This window comes from Cetorhinus maximus, chromosome 14 (assembly GCF_964194155.1).
Source record: "Cetorhinus maximus chromosome 14, sCetMax3.hap1.1, whole genome shotgun sequence".
Taxonomy (NCBI): domain Eukaryota; kingdom Metazoa; phylum Chordata; class Chondrichthyes; order Lamniformes; family Cetorhinidae; genus Cetorhinus; species Cetorhinus maximus.
In genome coordinates, this window is record NC_135892.1 from 39,530,416 (window position 1) to 39,547,246 (window position 16,831).

The 16,831-nt window shown below is 40.6% G+C and overlaps 1 protein-coding gene across 3 annotated transcripts in view; it reads left to right on the top strand.

Moving 5' to 3' along the window:
* tmem181 (transmembrane protein 181) overlaps nucleotides 1–16,831 on the top strand; it is a 148,044-nt gene that overhangs the window by 31,775 nt on the left and 99,438 nt on the right. The window contains exons 1-3 of one of the 3 annotated variants that reach the window (XM_078556829.1): nucleotides 2,451–2,532; nucleotides 3,389–3,537; nucleotides 9,774–9,877. In XM_078556829.1, the coding sequence (XP_078412955.1) occupies nucleotides 3,524–3,537; nucleotides 9,774–9,877 (118 nt within the window). In that variant the 5' untranslated portion in view covers nucleotides 2,451–2,532; nucleotides 3,389–3,523. Of the gene's footprint in view, nucleotides 1–2,428; nucleotides 2,533–3,388; nucleotides 3,538–9,773; nucleotides 9,878–16,831 lie in introns of those variants that run through there. The other 2 variants (XM_078556830.1, XM_078556831.1) reach the window with 2 other exon arrangements.

Consider the following 16,831-nt stretch of genomic DNA (forward strand, 5'->3'; position numbering starts at 1 on the left):
ACACATGGTCCAACTCTAGACTGACCCTGGGTGTGAGTCATGTGCTCTCTTACATCACTGTGTAGGCAGTACTGTACTCCAGTCCCACATTAATCCTATATGTGCCAGACCCTACTGCACCTCCCTTCAAATCTTTTATCCAGTGCATTTTAAGTGATTATATCCAATGCATTTTAAGTGATTATAGTTTACCTTATATCTTACATTGTTATCACTATCATACATTTACATTGTCCTTACTGCATTTTCACTACCCCATCTCCCCCCTTCAACTCCTTGAATTCAAGGGTTCAGATGGGGTCTGGAGGCCTTATAACCCTTTCATTTCTCATTTGCACTATTGTTGAAGGAGTGGTAGGCTCTGTTGCTGCTGGTTCTTCCTGCAGGTTTGGAGATTGTCCTGGCATCTAGGTATGTTTTCAACCTTCTCTTCCATTCTTTCGTGTTGAACTGCACATGGTCAGTTCGGCTGTTGTGCTGATCTGTGGTTGCTACGCTAACTCGTTTCTTGTGGGGGGGACAAACATTGTACTCATCTCCTTGTTGCTTTCTTCCCTTCTTCCATCATCGTGTGGGTCATCACAGCATGTATGGAAGTTTACGTTTCAAAAAATGGAACCCTTGTTCCCACTTGTTTCACAATTTTACTCAAATTTTTGAGTAATTTCTTCTTTTCCAGTTGTTTTTTGAGTTTATGAATCTTTTCATTCAGCTCAGCAACTCCTCTGCTAAGTTGAGTTGTCTTTGTTTCAGAGTTATCTAGGAACTCATATATAAATTTTACAATTTCACCTGGGCATTCAGTTCTGTTCGGAATCTTTCTTCCATTGTCATTGACTGTTCCTTGGGTTCTTTCAATTCACTCGTTAGATCGTCAATCTGTTCTGTAGAAGTTCTCTTATCTGCTTTCAAAGTCTGGATTTTCTTTTCCATATTGTGTATCTCAGTCTTCATGTTGTGCAGATTGGACCAAAGTTCAAGAAGTTAATCAGTTGTGGATTTTAATTCTGCTTTCATGCGATTGTTATGATGCATCAGCAAATCTTTCTCATGTTCCAGGCATTTTGCATGATGCTTCCTACAGACTTCTGATACTTGAACTGCATCGTTTTATTTGGAGATCTATCTTTGTTGAGTTTGCTTCAACAAGTTTGTCATGTAAGCATTTCAAGTCCTCTTTCAAGTGTCCTGTGTCATGTCAGCAACATTCCAGTATCCTCATCAGTTCTTGTTTTTCCTTTACAAACTCATCTTTCGTATGTGAAAGTTGGTTCTCTACGCTGATCAGTTTTTCATTACCAGAGCATAATTCCTCTGAGCTATCCTTCAAGTTCACATTCTGTAATTGCTCTTCGGCCAATTGTTTCTGAGATTCTTCACACTCTTTTGTGAGAAGTTCTACTTGCTCTTGCCTTTCTAGGTTCTTAATTTTCATTTTTTCATAGATACCTTTGGAAATTAAATGTTTTCCCAAGTTTTCTTCCAAATGTCCAACCATTTTCCTCAGCTCTGAGGTCTCTTTCTTGTACCTCTTCGCTTCCTCCTGGAATATAGAAGTTTATGCAAGTTCTTGGGTTTTTCCACAAGCTGCCACCACGTTATAGGGTGTTGGATACAGTTTGGTAGGTCTGAAGAAGTCTTTGTAGTCATACAAGTTAACTGTAAGTCTTTATTGACTTTTAGAACTATTTACAAATATACAGTAAAGAGTACAAACTAGGGCCTATCTCGATACTTGCTTGTAGGCACGATTCTGTCCAACAATAGACTGACCCTGGGTGTGGGTCATGTGCTCTCTTACATCACTAAATGGGCGGAACTGTACATTAACCTTGTATGTGCCAGACCCTTATACCATCGCTATCTGTTGGAGGATCCTTTTTATTGGTGATGCACCTGACATAGCATTTTTGGCATTGAATGCCATTTCCCATTGGTCCTGTCATTTTTTGCAATTCCAAAAGATCATCTTGCAGTGAATTGATATGATCATGAATTTTACTTGCTGTATAAACCACGCAGTCATCTACAAATAGTTGTACCGTTTTTTCACTTTTTGGGAAGGCTGATTATGTATGTCAAGATGAGTAAAAGTCCCAACACAGCTCCATGGGCACTCCGGAGAAGGCATCCCCAGGAGAGGATGATCCCCATCGCATACCATTCTTTGTCTTTTGTTGGTAAATAAGTGCCAGACCCAATTTAATAAGGTCCCTGATTCCGTAATAGTGCCTTTCCTTTGTACAGTAAATTTCTATGATTCATTGTTGTTTATTGGATGCAAGAAAAAAGGAAAAAGTCAAAATGATGTGGATTCTGTAAAATTCTCCTGACAAGCACTAAAAACCACTAAATCAACCTTTAGCAAGCTGCCAGCACATGATGGGGATTGACACCATTGCAGCTTTTGGCCAGTGCGTCGTCGATTGCGCCTTACGTATGATTGTGCGTGCGACCGTTGTGAGGTGGCTGTTGCCAGGGTCGAGGGAGAACAGAAGGAAGTCAGCAGAGTATATTCGGGATCATGGAATTGTAAGTCTTGCTTCGGAAGGCCGGGTTTCACGTTGTGGGGACGGGACGCGAAAGCGTTGCCAGCCCAGCCCAGCCCGGTGTCCCTGCTCTAGCTCCCGGAACAAGGGGCTGGATGCCTGTTGAACCGGGCCTATGGGTGAGAACACACCTGAGAAGAGACCGGACCTGAGGGTTGAAGTGTTGGGGTTCAATCAATGACTGAAGGGGTCTTAGTGTTGAGAGGTTGGAGCTCTGTTATGCAGCCTGGAAAGATGAGCCAAATGTGGCCCTAAGATAGCGAGTGGTATGAAAAAACTAAGCGCGGAATATTTAACTTCTAGAGTAGGGCAAGGGGCCACTAACTATAAGAACTAACTTTAGGATTGATATCCGGAAGTTCTATTTCACGCACTTGGGACTGGATTCCAAGGTGAAACGGTAGTGGTGAAAACTCTGCAATAATTTAGTTTCTGATAACAATAGGGCATCTATAAGATTTAGTTGCCATGTTTCCCGATTGGAGCACAAGTACTGTTCGGTATTTGTAGTTCCCTTTGTGAAATTCCGAGTAGGTTTGTCTCTACTGTGAGCCGAGAGGATTGTAGTTCTTACTGTCCAGTAAACAGCTGGATTAATCGGAGGAGCTACCACCCCCCCCGTGGAGTAGTTCCATTTTTGTGAGATCATGGTAAAGGTGTTAGTGTATTATAAAATAATTATCAATGGGAGCAAACTTTACAACAAAAATAAAACCATTTTAATATGAACTCCTAAGTCACTGCAAATTGAGTGCTTCTGTGAACTTTCCTGCCAAGCTGCATTATCCTTCTGTTGGAATCAAGCTTCTTACTTTAAAGTCATTCCTCAGACTTTGCAGCTTCTTAAAGTTGAATGGGGCCTGGAATATTTGTCACCAGGTTGCTAGTTCAGAAGCAGCTTTGTGTCTACTTGCTACCATTTTAAGAGAGGTAATGGACACCCTTCTTATTCCTGAACCAATATTTCTGCAGTGATGCTTTTGAAAAGGTCAGTAGTTGGTGGAGAAAAATGATATTGAAGTGTATGTTGACTGAGTGCTGTGTTTCTCACCTGAGATTGAAGGCGTGGGGGAAATGTCAATTCTTGTCTAACAATGAACTTTACTGTTTATGGCATGACCATTTCCTGGCTGGAAGATCTAGGGAGATCCAGGTGAAATTTGGATTTAAAAATCTTGCATGCAAGTTGCTGTAAATATGGGCTGCTAATGGCACAGTGAGGGAAAACAGGCATCGAGGATCTGAATAAACAAGGCAAGTAATTACATATCTCTTTGGATCAGATTGAAGGATTGTAAAAATAATATCACAAGGAATAAGAAGGAAGTGTAAATTAAAGTGTGTGAGTTCAGTGTCAAATCAGGTCCTGAAATAGGGGAAAATGATTAAATGAGATAAAAGAAAATAAAAGGAAAAGTTTTTAAAAAGTTAAAATTTAAATATCTTCAATTTAACCTGAAAGAGTGAGTGTGCAAACTTTTGTAACAGTTAATTTTTAATGTAGCAAAGATTGGTTAGCAGTAATTAACACTTTTCTCATCATTAAAAGGGTACTTGGACTGAAATGGTCAAGACCTAACTTTCTGTAGTGAATTTGGTTCCTATCTGCCATGCAAATATGGCAAATTCCTGCCATTCAGCACATTAGTTGGGAGGTGGTGGCATAGTGGTAATGTCACTGGACTAGTAGTTAGCCCAGGCTAATACCCTGGGGACATGAGTTCAAATCCCATTATGGCAGCTGGTGGAATTTAAATTCAATGACCATGAAACCATTGTCGACTGTTGTAAAAAGCTACCTGGTTCACTCATGTCCCTTGGGGTAGGAAATTGGCCATCCTTACCTGGTCTGGCCTACATGTGACTCCAGGCCCACAGCAATGTTGTTGACTCTTAAATGGCCTAGCAGGCCACTCAGCCTCAAACTCTACAAAGTCTATAAGGAATGAAATTGGATGGACTACCTGGCATCAACCTACGCACCGGAAATTGGTATACCCATCCCTGTCGCTCTGGAAAGTCGTCCTAGCTAACAACTGGGGGCTTGTGCCAAAATTGGAAGAGATGTCCCACGGACTAGTTGAGCAACAGCCTGACAAATCATACCTTGCAGACAATGTCCCAGAAACCACCATCACCAGAGGTGGTGGCATGTTGGTATACAGTCAGGAGGAGTTGTCCTGGGAGTTCTCGACATTGACTCTGAACCCCATGAAGTCTCATGGCATCAGGTCAAACATGGGCAAGGAAACCTCCTGTAGATTACCAACTACTGCCCACCACCTGCGTTTCCCCCCCCCCACCCCCTCAGCTCCTGCAGCTAATGAATTAGTACTCCTCCATGTTGAATATCAGTTGGATGAATTCACTGAGGGTGACAAGGGCACAGAATGTACTCTGGGTGGGGGACTTAAATGTCCATCACCAAGAGTAGCTCGGTGGCACCACTGCTGATTGACCTGGCTGAGTCCTAAATAGCCAGTATCTCAGAGAAAGTTGATCTCCTTCTCCAGATCCTTTAAAAAACTGGGGGTAATTTCCCCTTATGTACAAAATCCCAGTAGTATTCTAGCCTTCATGCACACAGGCTCACGACCTTTATGAATGTGGGCACTGTGTTGATTGCAGTGTCTCCTGTGGGTCTTTTGGCATGCCAAAAGTTCTCTCTCAGGCGGTGAGACTTGTCACTCTGAAAACACACAGGATGGTTTCCTCCTTGTTTACCATCTGGGTTCCTTTTAAAAGTTGTGGATTGCTCTGCATTTCCTTCATTACTTCCTTTTTCTCTCGAGCCTGCTTTGGCTTCATCTACCTCTCTGCTATCCCTCCTTAGCTGTAAGAAATACCAACCAGTCACTAGTTTATGTTGAACTTGGGGTCTTTGGGTTAACTCTTGGGCAACTGTTATGAGGGCTGCCTGTCTGGCCTTGAAGATTCTTTGTTCTTCCACATGGGTATTCACAGAAAGGGAAAGTGCCATTTTGAATTCTGAGGAGGATGACCTCTCTATGAGGCTTTCATAGGTGGACTCTATCTTAAGTGCCCGTATCCACTGGTTGAAAGCAAGTTGCTTAATCCTTTTGAATTCTATGTAATTTTGTTTGGGCCATTTTTGGAGAGCTCAGAATTTCTGGCAGTATGCTCCAGTACCTGCTCATATGCACATGGCATAGCCTATTTGGTCGTCTCATAATTTGACGAACTCTCATTGGACAAAAGGGAATAAACCTCCTGGGCCTCTCCTGTTTATTTGCTTTGCAGTAGCAGGGTCCAGCTCTCTGCTGGCCACTTCAACATCTCACTTATCAAACTTTGGCGGGAGAACTTTCAAAGCTTAGCAGTCAGTCCTAAGCTAGGGGCAGCTCCCTCACTAGTGGTTCCTTCACTAGATACATTGGGTCTTTCCCTACTCAATTTGAGCTGTTTTAACTTTTCTTGTTGCTCTCTCTGGAAAGTGTGATCTTTCTCCTGTTCCCCTCTTTGGCATTCTCTTTCACTTTCTTTTTCTTGTCTCTCTTTCCAGAAATTCTAGCTTTAGTCTCTGCTGTTCCAGCTGTATCCTTGCTAATGCAAAACTGTCTTTCAAATTCTATGCCTGTCTCTTTCTTCCGGTTTAATTTCAAAATGGTTGGCCACAGATTTTGGATTTCCTAGCTTTTGGGTGGATATTTACCTTTAAGTGCCCAACTACCCTTCTTCACTCTTCAACAGATAGGATTTCTAAACTGTCCATACTTACCTCACTCTGTTCTAGGAAAGTACTGGCTTCAAAAGTGGACATTTTTAACACTCTAGTACTTCAAACAACAAAACCTGTTATTGAAGTTTTTAGAATACTTATAGGTAGCAATTTGGTTCCCCGCTTTCAGCTTTTCTTTTGTCTGTGGGTTTGGTCACGGACGTAGTCTCCAATTTTCTGTCACAACCAGGTGGAGAAGGGTCAAATGACTCACCTCTTTGTCCATTCCTCGTTTGACCAAAACAGGTTTCTTTGTTTGAAAAGGACATTTGCCAATTGAATGAGTATTTAACTATTTATGCACTGCAATCAAAGAGCCAATTGGATAGTTTTCTTGAGTTTAACAAAGAAAGAGGTTAGTTTTATTATAATTAAATCGATCTAAGTAAAATAATGCTTCCCCACACGCACACACATATACACAAGTGCAGATTACAGAATGGGGCCAGATAGGTTGGCCAAATTAGAGTCCACTAAAAAAAAGGTAAAATAGTATGCAGTTCATAGTTTGATGATTCAACTGATTTCAGGCTGACGTCGGTCTTTACGCTCCATTAAAAGTTGTAGATGATGGAGTTGATTGTTTTTCTGGGGACATAGCTGTGCATTTGAGTTCTTTTTTTAAAGTTTCTGTCTGCTGCACATGGAGAGAGTTAATAATAGCAGGCAGGATGCAAAGCTTGTGAATCATGTGGAGAGAGACAGAGGCAGGAGCAATCCCCAATTAGCTTTTCAGCTGCTTGTATGGTTCTGCTGACCATGTGCTTAAACACACACACAAGGGGTTGGCTGGTTATATGACCACCCTTCCAACTGCCAGTAATTCGGAATTGTAACTTGATTAGCTGATCGGTCTGGAAGTTAACTTAAAACCAGGATCCCATTGTCCAAGCAGTTAGCCTTTAATGGTCTGTCCCCAACAGTTGAATACCGCAAGTGATTGCCACAGGTGTCTTGTTCGTGAGACAGATATGGGGCCTTTCACACTCCTCAGGGGATCATTGTCTTTGGTGGGTTTTGCAGACTTGCTGTCTTCATTGCAGTGGGCTTGGAATGTGGAATTATAGTGATGCAAATTGGGTGACCATCTTGACTGTGTGCTCGAGTCACTTTTAGTGTGTGTTTTTACAAAGTCTGCTTTTTAAAGTCCAATTTCTTGTTTCCAGCTAGTGGATTAAAATCAGCGTTTGGCTTAAAGCACATCTTCATGACACACAGTAAATGTCTTTTTGGGCTGAAGGATGGTGGATAGTGGTGTGCCCCAAGGCTCAGTGCCAGGCCCAGGGCTTTTGTTTGATATATAAATGATTTTGGAATACAGAATAAAGTTTCAAAGTTTGCAGATGATACCAAACTTGGGCGACTGGCAAACAGTGAGGGTGATAACCAACTGCAACAGGACATAGATAAGCTATCAGAATGGTGAGACAAGTGGTTGACAGAATTTAATAGAGAGAAGTGTAAGGTGATTCATTTAGGCAGAAAGAATAGGGAGAGGCAATATTGAGTGAATGACATATTTCTAAAGTGTGTGCAGGGACAGAGGGAGTTGGGGGTACATGTGCATGGTTCTTTGAACGTGACAGGACGTATTCAATAGTTAGCAAAACATTTGGGATCTTGGCTTCTAACTAGAGGTATTGAGTACAAAAACAGGAAAGTCATGTTGAATGTTTATAAAGCTCTGGCTAGACCACAACTAGAATATTGCATCCAGTTCTGGTGGTCACTCTTTAGGAAGTATGAGGAGGTGCACAGAAGATTTGCCAGAATGGTTCCAGGATGAGGGATTTTAGCTACAAGGTTAGGTTAAAGAAGTTGGGGTTGTTCTCCTTGGAGAAGAAGAGATTCAGTGCAGATTTGATATAGATGTACAAGATTATGACAGATTTACATGGTTGAATGCACAGCTACCGGTGGTGGGACAAAAGGAGTGGGGATGCACGAGGCACAAGGAATGGTGAATTTTGGCAGAGAGAGGATTATATGGTTGGAGAAGATTATAGAGATGGGAAACTGAGGAGATGAAGGAATTTAAAATGAGGATGACTATTTTAAATTTGAGATGCTGTAAGTCGCAGTGGTTGGCAAGGATGGGAGTGATGGATGGTGGTATTTGGTGCATCGATGGAATTAAATTCCATGTCTCATGGATAAGGGAGTATAAGCCTATATAGTCCAGGAGTTCCCAAACTCTGGGCTGCAATCCCAAACTATGGGTTGCAGAGATGACGTTTGGGGTCGCAAGCTCCCCCTCCTCTGAGCAGCAATGGTGACTGTGGAGAGGAGACTTTCCTCCGGTGGAGGCTCTGGTGGAACAGCCTAGACCCACTGAATTGATGCCGCCAAACAGCAAGAGACTGACAATGTCCAAATTGTCCTTTAACATCAGAGGGCAATTTTAGTGATGAGTTTGAGTGGGCCCGGGATGTTTGTGCTCCATCTTGGTGTGTGTGTGTTTGGATGAAGTCTACAGGAATATATAAAATAATACCATTTTTACAAGTATTTTTAAAAACTCAGATTTTCATATTTATATTATGTATTATATGTCGATCCATAAGTATGCACTCAATGTTATACTGCTTTATCGCTGTTTTGTTTTTGCTGGTGTCTGGGGTTATGTTAATTTTCAAGTGTTAAAATGGGGTCACATTGCAAAATAGTTTGGGAAGCACTGATATCATCTTTATGATCTTCAAAAGGTATTTGAGAGTCTCATAATGCTCGTGTTTGAGAGTCTCTAGATGCTGGGGGAGGCGGTGGTGCAGTGGTATTGTCACTGGATGAGTAACCCAGAGACCTAGGGTAATGCTTTGGGGACCCAGGTTTGAATCCCGCCATGGCAGATAGTGAAATTTGAATTTAAAAAATCTGGGCTTAAAAGTCTAATGATAACCATTGTCGATTGTCATAAAAACCCATCTGGTTCACTAATGTCCTTTAGGGAAGGAAATCTGCTGTCTTTACCTGGTCTGGCCTACATGTGACTCCAGACACAGTAATGTGGTTGACATCTGAAATGGACTAGCCCACCATGTGGACTGCAGCAGCTCAAGAAGGCAGCTCACCACCATGGGATGGGCAATAAATGCTAGCCAGCAACACCCACATCCCATGAATGAATATAAAATGTTTTTCTCTGCAGTACAAGAGGAAATATAACAGGATGGATAGAAAGTTGGTCCGTAAAAGGAGGTGAATTCTTTGGATTGGGAAGTGGTGTTTCTAAATGCTCACTAATTGTATTGTGAATTATGAATGTTAAGAGCTGGTAAACAAAGGACTTTTAAACTCACTGGTCTGTAATTGCATTCCCTTGAATGGGCTATAACGTGGTATCAACAGTTAACCATGTAGAACTTGGTGGTATATATGGCACGTTATGTTCTCTGATAAGTTTGTGTTGAATGTAACTTTAGGTCAGTCGTTCTAGATATTTTCTTTGTTTTTTGCATTGACGTTTTGATGACTTTTCTTTGCAGGATAGCACCAATGCGATTATATACGCTCTCAAAGAGGCACTTTGTCTTGGTGTTTGTTGTGTTCTTCATCTGTTTTGGGCTGATAGTTTTTATCGGAATAGCTGGTAAGTACAAAAATACAGAACTTGAATTTAACAGTACTCTAGAGAGATGCTAATTGTTGATGATAAAGCTCTATTCAAATTATCACAATAAGGGGATTTCGCCTTCTGAGATGTGATCATTTTCTGCACCTACTGACTGTTTGCTTTTGAAATTTGATCTTGAAATATGGGTGACACTGACCATTCATTTTATGCCTATCCCCAATTGTTCTGAGAGAATTGAATCAACAATGACCCACCTGTGTTTTTACAACAATCTGGTAGCTTTTGTGTTGTTTTCTTTTAGTGTCAGTCGGCAAATTACCAGATTATAACATTGGCTGTAGAGCAAGCTCACGTTTGTTTGTATCTCGTGTGCATTTTGGGTGAAATATGAAAATAGTTCTTGTACATAGAACTCTTTCCAAAAGCAAGCCCACATTTGCTGTAAACCAAGACATGTAATCTGGCATAAAGACAGAAAGTGCTGGAAATACTCAGCAGGTCTGGTAGCATCTGTGGAGAGAGAAACAGAGTTACGTTTTGAGTCAAATATGACACCCTCAGAATTCATGTGATCTGGCATAGTGGGCACATGGTAAGTTATGAGTCACATATTTAAAAGCATTGGATTACCGCCATAAATTCTTGACCTCTTCAAACTGGCTTTCTGATAGACCATAAATCCAAATTATTAAAAAATAAAATTAAATAGAAACAAAATGAACACAGCTGGATTCACTATATTATAGAAATGCACTCAAATTATTGTTTTTTTTAAAGTAATAAAATTCCTGAAGGTTTTGTAATCCTTGTAACCTAAGTTACGACTGCGTAAGGAGGGGTAAAACATGACCACCCTACCCTACCACCCCAGGTCTGATTGTAACAGGGTCTTTTGTGAATTTAGAGGATTGCTTTCTAATACTGCAGGTGTCCCACTATGTATGCTCTCAGATTGTATCGAATTAGCTAGACAGGTTTTCTGAGTTTACACAAAGTGCAAAATAAGTTTATTGACAATACTTCCCAAATTAAAAAATAACCTAGGTAAATCGCAACCACCATTCCATGGGTCCATACACACACTAGTACAGATGGTAGAATAAGAGCATAGGCTTAAAGATTTTTTACAGTTTGTGAAGAAGTTAAACAAACAAAGAAATATATTTGGCTTGGCTTGATGCGGTGATTTCACATTGCAGCCATTTGTTCAGTTGTCTCCTGGCTGTTGTGTGGAGCACATTTCCACGTTTTATTCCCAAAAGATTTCGGTTTGCAGCAGATTTCTCTTCTCTGGATGGTTACTTTGCAAATCCTGACACAATGCTTTAGAGAGAGTGAGAGAGACAGAGAAAATGCTTCTTTGCAGGCTTTCAGTACAGCATTCTGAACTCTTCACTCCTCTGTCTAGCTTGGTAACCAGTTCTTCCGGCTGACTGTATATGCCAGAGGAATTCAGTTACCATGCTTGTTGTAGTCATTGTTTTTTAGAACAGTTAATTGCATTTTGATGTCTCATCTCAGAAACCTTTGGAAGTGTTTCAGTATAGTGTGAAAGCAAACAAGAGATGGTGTCTTTCACGTTCCCTAGGGGGTTTTTGGTATCTGTTCCCTTTTCATCCCACAAGTTGTACATTGTGGCCGGCTGGCAGTTCTCCATTGTCTTAATAGAATTACAGTTTATTGTTTCTTTAAAATCCAGCCATAAAAGACAATTGGAATTTTTTTTTGAAAAAAGCACAACTTCGCAATACTTGGGAAAAAATATCTGCTGCAGAAATGTTACCGAGCACCAAGGAATCCTTTGTTTGTATATGTCCATATATGTCCATAGCACAGCAAGAAGGGAACTGCTGAACTGGAAGAAGGCTCCAGTGTATATTTCTCTCTTAGCGGGGCTCTGAGCACAGAGCTGTTGATGAACACCAGCCAGAGGAAACCTTAGACAAATGGCCACTAATATCAACTAACATCTTCAACTTGTCAGCACTGTTTCCTTCTCTCAGCCTAGTAGTCTTTAATTGCATCTTTATGACAGAGACAACTACCTGTTGGTTTTCTATCCTTTCTTTGCTGCACACTGTCTTGCCTTCAGTATTCTCTTGTGTACCTGTGGCCATGCATTTTTCCTCCAAACAAATGAAACATCAGAGAAGGATAGGAATTCAACCATGCTATTTACGTAATTGACTGTAGATGTTGAGAGTTTTGGTAACGCGTGCATTTTGTTGGAGTTAGCAGCTCCCAGCCACACGTCAGCCAATGCAAAGGGACTAATATACAGAGCAAACACAAACTTCCAAAAGAAATATTAAAAGTAGAAAGGCTTTCATGATTCAAAAGAAGGCAGATCTCTGTCTTCATACCTGTCATACATTTATTGTTTGTGGAAGATAATCTACAATAGGTTCGGGCAGTATTTCACTGTTAATATCAAAATTTGACTTTAATGTTGCATTAAATTACAGCAGGTTATTATAGTGTAGAGGTTAAAGGTAAAGGTTTACAGAAATGCCCTCAAGTTACTGATTCTTTTCAAAGTATTAAAATTCCTGTAAATCTGTAATTCACTCCCCCAAAAAGCAGCTGAGACTGGAATAATTCAAAATTTCAAGATTGATATTGATGATTTTGATGAAACAGGTTGAGGGGCTGTTGTCCACTCTTTCTCCCATATTCTTGTGGCAGTCCTAGAAATTAATAACAATTGTTTTCAAGTAGATTAGAGTTCCCGTTCTGCACAGCACTGACACAGCCAAGTTTAGAGAGAAAGGGATGAGGCCATGAAGGGATTTGAACATGAGGATGAGAATTTTTAAATCAAAGTGTTGGTGGATGGGGAGCCAATGTAGGTCAGTGAGCACAGAGGTAATGGGTGAATGGGACTTGCTGCGAGTTAGGGTATATGCAGAAGCGTTTTAGATGAGTTGAAGTGGAATGCGGAGAGAAGATTGGAGGCTGGTAAGGAGAACAATAGAATAGTCAAATCTGGTGACAAGAGGTATGGGGGAAACTTTCAGGAGCAGGTGAGCTGTGATAGAAGCTGAGTCAGGCAATGTTGTGAAAGTAGGTGGAGTCTTTATGATACGGTGTTGGAACGTAGCTTAGAGGCAAAAAGAATGCGGAGATTGGAAACAGTCTGTTTCAATCTGAGACAATGATCAGTAATGGGCATGGAGTTTGTGGTAGGACGTGGGAGCAGTAAATGTTGCTGCTACAGAAAGCACAACAGCTCTTGAACCCTCCTAATGTCTGGCTATCATTTATTTTTTGGTCTGCCATACGAATATGGGAAAAAGAGTAGGCCATTCAGCCTCTCAAGCTATTTTGTCAACATAACTTATCAATATCAATCTTGAAACTTTGAATTGTCCTAGTCTCAGCTGCATTTTGGGGGAGTGAATTACAGATTTCCACTATCCTTTTGTGTGAAGAAGTGTATTCTAACATCACTCCTGAATGGCCGAGCTCTAATTTTTAAATTTGTGCCCTCCTTGTTCGGGACGTCCCACCAGACAAAATAGTTTCTCACTATCAGATTCTTTCAACTTCTTAAAGAACTCAATTAGATTATCCCTTAAATCATTATTCAAGGGAATATAAGCCAAGTCTAACCAGAGTTCTGTGCAGCTGTGATGGAACTTCCACGCCTTTGTCTTTCAGTCCACCTGCAATAAAGGCCAACATTCCATCAGCCATTTAATTATTATTTTTGTGCCTGTTTACTAGTTATTAGTGATGTCTGTACTTAGATCTCTAAATCTCTCTAGACCTCCACAGTTCCTAGCTTCTTGCCATTTAGAAAATACTGTCATCCATCTATCTTGCATTCAAAGTGAATGACCTCATACTTTTCCATATTAAACTTCACCTGCCATGAATTTTCTGCTTCCAGCCACACTATTTACTGTGCTGCCTAACTTGGTGTCATTGGATGGATGACTCTATTCCTTCATATTTATAAATAGTGAAAAGCTGATGCCCTAGTATTCCTGCTACATCTTGCCAATTTAAAGGTGTACCCATTATCCCTATTCTGTGTCTCTTTGCTTATAACCAATTTTATACCCATTTCTAGAGGCTGCCTTCAATTCCATTGAAAACAGTTTTTATGACAATCACCATTATTGAGAATTTAAATTCCAACAGCTGCCATGGTGGGATTTGAACCCTTGCCCCCACTGTGCTATGCTGGGCCTCTGGATTACTAATCCAGTGACATTACCACTACACCACTGCCTCTTCCCCCATAAGCCTCTTATGTGGAAACTTGTTGAATGCCTTTTGGAAGTCCATATAAATAACCTCCATATATATTCTTGTTTGTTACCTCCTCAAAAAATTCACCTAGGTCATTGAGTTGACTTACAATTTGCCAATTTGTGTCGTGTTTCTCTGATGATCTCATGTTTGCCTAAATGTTCAGCCTCTCAGCCCCTAATAACAGATTCTAGTAACTTGTGCGAAACTGAGGTTTCACCAATAGGCCTATAATTTCCTAGTTTATTTCACCTACCTTCTTAAAATGAACCTACTTCTTTCTCACTTCATGTCCTGGCTTTGCATTGCACTGTAGATGCAGGTTCTGGACTGCTCTAATTGTTCCATCATCTGTACCATGAGAGGAGTGATTTTCCTCTGAATCATTGATTTTTGACAGTCTAGGCCTCTATATCCTGGCCTTGGAATCCTCAGTGGAGGCTTCTTGCTTATATCATCTCTGGATCAAGGTAGCTGTCTCCTTGAAGTTACCTACTAGCTCCTCCTGCTCATTGCTGCTTTATGATCCATTCGTGTTGGATTGTCAATTTGAGACTTGTTTGTGACTGATTGACACAGGTACAGACCGTGATTGAGTGACAATAGATTTATTAAGCAACACAAGCTAAACTATGTAGTACTTAACATTAGGCAGCAGTAGCTCTTTCATCGATGTCTCCGGTCCTTGCCTCCTGAATGGCTGTGGCACAGTCTCTTCAAGTATTCTGTTGACTGATGATCTTAGATTCTGGTGTGCACCAATGTCTTGACGTGTCTTACGTTTATCCTTTTCAGGGTGTTGACGCCTTGTCATACTAACATGATTAGATTTGGGTTATGTCATTGTTGCCCCGTGACCATGTGATGGCTTAGTAACCTAACATGATTGTATTAGAGTTAGCAACTTTGTGGACTCACTTGTTTCTGTTGACGTTACTCATTTCTGCCATAATGCTTAATGCAAAAAAAATTGTTTTCCAATATTTAATCAAAGGTCAGGGTTTTCTCTATCACAAACACTTGTACATTTATATAAAAATTGTATATAAATCAAACGTTCATATTTATTATATTCAGCAAGGTTTCATTGTTATGTCTTGGGGTTTCTAACTTTAAAGCAACGTATTAATACAGTGAAGAAAACACAACTTGTCTAAATTAGGGGATTTCTACCCACAAATTAATTAATTTGTTAAAGTTAACAAGTGTCTGCTTATGCAGCTGATCAATCTAAGTACCCTTCCTCTCTAACCATACACAGAGCGTAACAAACAACTTGAATTGACATTTTTTGAGCAAGGCTAACAGTCATGCCCTGTTATGAAAACAAATGCTGGAAAAACTCAGCAGGTCTGATGAAATTTATACTGTTAAAGGAGAGTGGAGCAGGTGAAGCTGGATAGAAGGTCAGCAATTGGTGGGGGCTAAGGAGAGATTGACAAAGATGCCATGAACAAAAAGACAAAGGGAGTGTTAATGGTAGTGGTAAGGGTTAAAGAAGGTGCTGATAGTGGCATAAAGGTAACAAAGAATGTGTTAAAAGCAGAACAAGGGTCAGCACTCTGTGAAAGAACAACATGGCACCAGTGACAGATGGCCCTTGTGGGGGTGGTGGATAGGGAAGGGGGTAAGATAGAGGAGAGAGTTCATGGTCTGAAGTAGTTGAAATCGATGTTAAGCCCAGAAGGCTGTAAAGTGCCTAATCAGAAGATGAGGTGCTGTTCCTCCATTTTGCGTTGGGCTTCACTGGAACATTGCAGAAGGTCAAGGACGGAAATGTGGGCATGAGAGATGTGTTGGAACGGCAAGCGACAGGAAGGCCTGGGTCATGCTTGCGGACAGACCGAAGGTGTTCTGCAAAGTGGTCACCCAGCCTGCGTTTGGTCTTTTGTTATGACCAATGCAGTTGCTAAAGCGGAGTTATTTAAAAATCCCAGAGGGACACTTTAAACAACTGTCATAATTAATAATTTTAAGTGTTACGTTTGAGATGTGACCCTAAATTCAGGAATCAGACCACTAGTTTGAGGTTTTACATTAAACTAAATGAAACATTTTATTAATTTACACGGGTTAAAATATATGTACACATGGCTACAAATTACTACTATCATAACTTTGAACAAATTTCCAAACTAACCTCCGTTAAGGCAACAACAACCCATAGACTTAACCAAAACATCAGGCAAAGCATTTTCACCTTACGAATTCAAAATGAGGTTCTTTCCACTGTGGAGCCAGTTGGAGGCTTACAGCTGTCTTTTGATTCACATTGCCTCTGCCCTGCACACCCGAAAACTGCTGAAAACTGAAAACTACCACCACTGATTGAATTCAAATTCTCATTGTCTCACCAGCCTCTTTGAACTCCACCTTTTAACAGAGAAGAGTACAGTTGACGTTTCGAGTCCTCATGACCCTTCAACAGTTCTGTTGAAGGGTCATGAGGACTCGAAACGTCAACTGTACTCTTCTTCGCCAATGCTGCCAGACCTGCTGAGTTTTTCCAGGTATTTTTTATTTTTTACTTTTTATTTTTTGTTTTGGATTTCCAGCATTCGCAGTTTTTTGTTTTTATCCACCTTTTAACAATGAAACCCCTTTCATAGTGCCAATTTTATTTGTAATATAAACATATGGCTTGGTGTCTGTCAGAAAAGTGTTAAGTTTTCACCCCACTTCTTGAATGCTCTATTCAAAAAATGCAAATGT